This window comes from Haliaeetus albicilla, chromosome 14 (genome assembly GCF_947461875.1).
Source record: "Haliaeetus albicilla chromosome 14, bHalAlb1.1, whole genome shotgun sequence".
Taxonomy (NCBI): domain Eukaryota; kingdom Metazoa; phylum Chordata; class Aves; order Accipitriformes; family Accipitridae; genus Haliaeetus; species Haliaeetus albicilla.
In genome coordinates this window covers 25,139,096-25,143,128 of record NC_091496.1, presented here as the reverse complement: position 1 = coordinate 25,143,128, position 4,033 = coordinate 25,139,096, and the positions used below count along the sequence as shown (strand labels likewise).

Sequence of the window (4,033 nt, the reverse complement as noted above, 5' to 3'; positions counted from 1 at the left end):
TGCCCGGCGCGGGGACCGCATCCCCCGTTTGGGAGGGCTCCGCTCCGGAGCGGTCCCCCAGGCGTGACCGCCAGGTCCCCTCAGAGCCGGGAAAAAAGCTCCCCCCACCCCCCCGACCCCTCCGGCGCTGCCGTCCCCGGAGAGACTCACCGTCCGTCCGCCCCCCCCGCCCGGAAAGGGCCCCCGAGCCCGAGGGCGGCGGGAGGTGAGCGGGTACCCCTGCTCTTCGGGGGGGGGGGACACCACAGGGACACACAGCACCCGTTTTTTGTGCGGGTTTGTTACACACACCCCCCCCGGGAGCGTTCACAAACCCCGCCGGCCCCTCCCGCCGCTCCTCAGGCGCCCACCGACGGGCGGGCTCGGCTTGGCAGAGTCTGCTGAGCAGCTAATAACATAACAACCCGGCTTTGATCAATCCGAACTAATTACCCCTCTTAATTAAAGTCTTTAGCGGTTGTTTCAGTGTTTTGGCAGGGAAGCGGGAGAGGTTTGCCCTCAGCCAGCACCAGCGCCGCGCTCCCCGCCCGGCCGAGCCGCGGCCCCCGCCGCCGCAGTCACTCGTGTTCAAATATTTATTTTCCACCAGGTCAACGAATTCTTTTTTCTTTTTTTTTTTTTCCACGTGCAAGAATCAAACCGAAATTCAAATCCGTACATAGCGAACCAGCTCTGTCCATAGAGATACGATATTCAGAGGGGGAGAGGGAGAGGAGGAAACCAAGAAGGGGGAAGATAACCAGCAGGCAGCGGAGGCAGGGCGGGATCAACACAATGGAAATATATATATATATATACATCGAAATAATTAAAGTGGTGCAGCGTTCCCGGCTCGGGTAATACAGATCCCAAATAAATACAGCAGAAATTGGCTTGGCGCTTCTTCTCGTTTTTAAAACCATCTCTCCACCTGAGATGCAACGACAACGACAACGAAAAAAGAAAAATAGAGTCTTTAAAAACCAAACAAACCAAAAAAGAAAAATTTTTAAAAAAAGAAGAAGAAGAAGAGAGAGGAAACAATCAGTCCCGTAAACCTTAGTGGCGATATAGAGCATAACACACAAAACCGCTTAACAGGTGCATGCAAAGAGGCGGGCGGGCGGCGGCGGGGGCTCCCACCGGCGGCGCGGCGCTCCCCGCTGGCGGCCCCCCCCTCCCTCCCTCACGGCTGGAGCGGCGGCGGGCCCTGCAGCAGCGGCCCGGGGGGGGGCGGCTGGTCGGGCCCCCCCAGCTCGGCGGGGGGCCGGGGCAGTCCCAGGGCGCTGTCGTGCAGCTTGCGGACGTGTTTCTTGAGGTCAAAGTTCCTGCAGAAGCCTTTGCCGCAGGTGGGGCAGGTGAAGGGCTTCTTGTCGTTGTGGGTGTGCATGTGGAAGGTCAGGTTGTACACCTGGTGGAAAGCCTTGTTGCAGATATTGCACTTGAACTGCTTCTCCCCGCTGTGAGTCAGCTTGTGGTTTTTGTAATTGCCTGGGAAGGAGACGAGAAGGGCGAAGGGACGTGGGGCTGAGAACTGGCCGATGCAAAGGGGAGAAGAGGGGAAAAAAAAAAAATATTCCCCACACCCCGTCGCATCCCCAGCACTCGGCTTCAGCCCAAAACGACCGCCGACCTCTCGGCAAACACCCGCCTTCTCCCCGTCCTCCCCGCCGCTCTTCTTTGAAGGGAGTTACCGAACGCACCGAAAGCGCATCAGCTGCAGAAACGGAACCCCTGCCTTCAGCCTTCCCAGCGACACGGGGAGGAAAACTGACCAAACTCCCGCAGCCGGAGGGGGGGACAGGCGGCGCGGCCGTTCGCCGGGCTGCGCCGCCGTTCGCCGGGCTGCGCCGGGAGCTGCGCGCTGCAGTGCGCGGAGAACGGGCGCTGCCCGCCGAGGGGCTGCCCCCCGCTCCCCCCAGCACGAAAGCCCTGCCCCACTCCGCCGGCCGGGCCGTAGGAAACGGGTCGGGGCCGGCGATGCTTAGAATGAGCCTAAGTCTCTTGCAACAGAAATTAAAACCGGAATCAACGCTCCCCGCCCCGTCGCAAATTGTCCCGAGGGTCGACCTCGCTTAGGGGGCCCCGGGCAAGGGACAGGGCGCTGGGGACCGGTACCTTTCTGGTGAAATCCTTTGCCACAAAATTCACAGACAAAAGGTTTGTAGCCGGCGTGTATTCGCGTGTGTGTGTTCAGGGTCGAGCTCCGGTTAAAGGCTTTGCCGCACTGGTTGCACTTGTGGGGCTTTTCCTGGAAGGAAACACGGCTCGTTGGGTGGTTTGCGGGGTTCGTGTGCTGGTTCGCGGGGTTCGTGTGCTGGTTCGCGGGGCTCGTGTGTTAGCTGACGGCTCGCCAGTGCGGGGCACCCCCCGGAACCCCACCGCGCTTGGGGCAAACGAAATCCCCCGACGGCTCCGGCTGAGCCCCCCCGCCCCGCCCGCCCCGCTGCCGGACAGCGCCGGGCTCCCAAAAAGCGTGAGCGGAGGGGTCTCGGGGCGGGAAGGAGGGAGGGAGGGAGGGATGGATGGAGGCTCACCTGGGTGTGGATGATCTTGTGCCGGCAGAGCGTGCTCGCCTGCCTGAAGCCCTTCCCGCAAACTTTGCAAACAAAGGGTCTGGCTCCCGTGTGCACCGGCATATGGCGAGTTAAGTTATAATGTGCGTTAAATACCTTGAGAGTGAAATCAGACAAAAAAAAAGAATAGAGTCGCGGTTAGAAGGCGAGAGCGCCGAGGGGAAGCCGTCGTTTAAAAACTCAAGCAAGCAAGCGACCGAGAAGCCGGCGGAGGGTAGGAGGCTGGGGGAGCAGGGGAAGGGAGGCGGGCCGCGGCTCTACTTGCCTTTCCACAAACTTCACACGTGAAAACTTTGGGCTTGCTGCTCGGGGAGCCGCGGCTGAACTCCGAGGTCTTGTAGGCGATTTTTTCCGAGAGGATCTGAGCGCTTTCTTTCATGTAATGCTGCAGCTGAGCCTGCGACAAGTCCTTGAAGGCTACCCCCGCCGGGTACTTGTCCGCGGCCGGCAGCACCAGCTTGTTCCGCTCCGCCAGGTAAGCCTTGGGCTGCGGGTGCAAGGGGGAGCTGAGGAAATAAGAAGCCACCGGGTGGATGTTGACACTGGCGGACGGGTGACAGGGGCTGTCGCCTCGGTTGAAATAGCACAGGGCTCCCATGGCGTGGAAGGAGGAGTGATTGACCACTCGGGGTCTTACCAGTTTGTACTGCTGCAAGGGCAGGGCATCGCGGGGGAAATCGCCTTTCAAGCTCAGGGCACAGTTCAAGAGATCGCCGCAGCTAAAGGAGGGCGAGGAAGAGGAGTCTAAGTGAGCCTTCCTGGGTTCCGCTCCGGCCACCGCCGCTTTGGGCAGGGGGTCGTACGCCACCGGGACAAAGGGGATCATGCAGGGGATGGAGGAGTTGAGGTGCAGCGGGTGCTTGGGGTCGCCTTTGGCCACGGAGCCGTGGAGGAGCTGCGGGACGGGGATGGAGCGCGGCTCCGGCGTCCGCGCCATGATGCGCTCAATGGAGAAGGCGAGGGGCTTGGGCGTGCTGATCATGTTGCTCCTGGCAGACAGGCTTTCTCTGGCCGGAGGAGTCGCTAGGATTTTGGTCGCCGTGTGGTGGCCACTATTGTCCATGGCTGGATTGCATTTGTTCGCCCGGTTTGAGCCGCTTTGGTAGACGCCTCTTTTTTTTTTTTTTTTTTTTTCTCTCCTCTCCTCTCCCCTCTCTCTCTCTTTCACTCTCTCTGCCCCTTTTCTTGTCACTGATCTGCAAGGAGGGAGACCAGCATCGCCGCCGCCACCATCACCACAGCCTCCGCCGGCGGAACCAGCCTTCTCAGTCCAGTGGACTCATGCCAGCCCATCACAGTTTACTTTGGCGCACCAATGACTCGGGACAATCGCTACTTACTGCTATCAATAGAAAGTGTTGTGTCAATAACGCAGCCGAGATCTCGCCAATCGTTAACTTCCAAGAGGAGAAGGTAAACTAGATAATTGCTCAATTCGCTTCCAACAGTCAACAGGAAAAGTTTTTTCCCCCCCAGTA

The 4,033-nt window shown here is 59.8% G+C and overlaps 1 protein-coding gene across 1 annotated transcript; it reads right to left on the bottom strand.

Moving 5' to 3' along the window:
• Positions 1-773: 773 nt before the first annotated feature.
• Positions 774-3,659, bottom strand: FEZF1 (FEZ family zinc finger 1). The gene is given in 5 exon segments (XM_069802311.1): positions 774-1,204; positions 1,207-1,470; positions 2,098-2,230; positions 2,517-2,651; positions 2,821-3,659. Coding segments are annotated over 5 exon segments (1,461 nt in total). The 5' UTR covers positions 3,619-3,659; the 3' UTR covers positions 774-1,073.
• Positions 3,660-4,033: the final 374 nt, after the last annotated feature.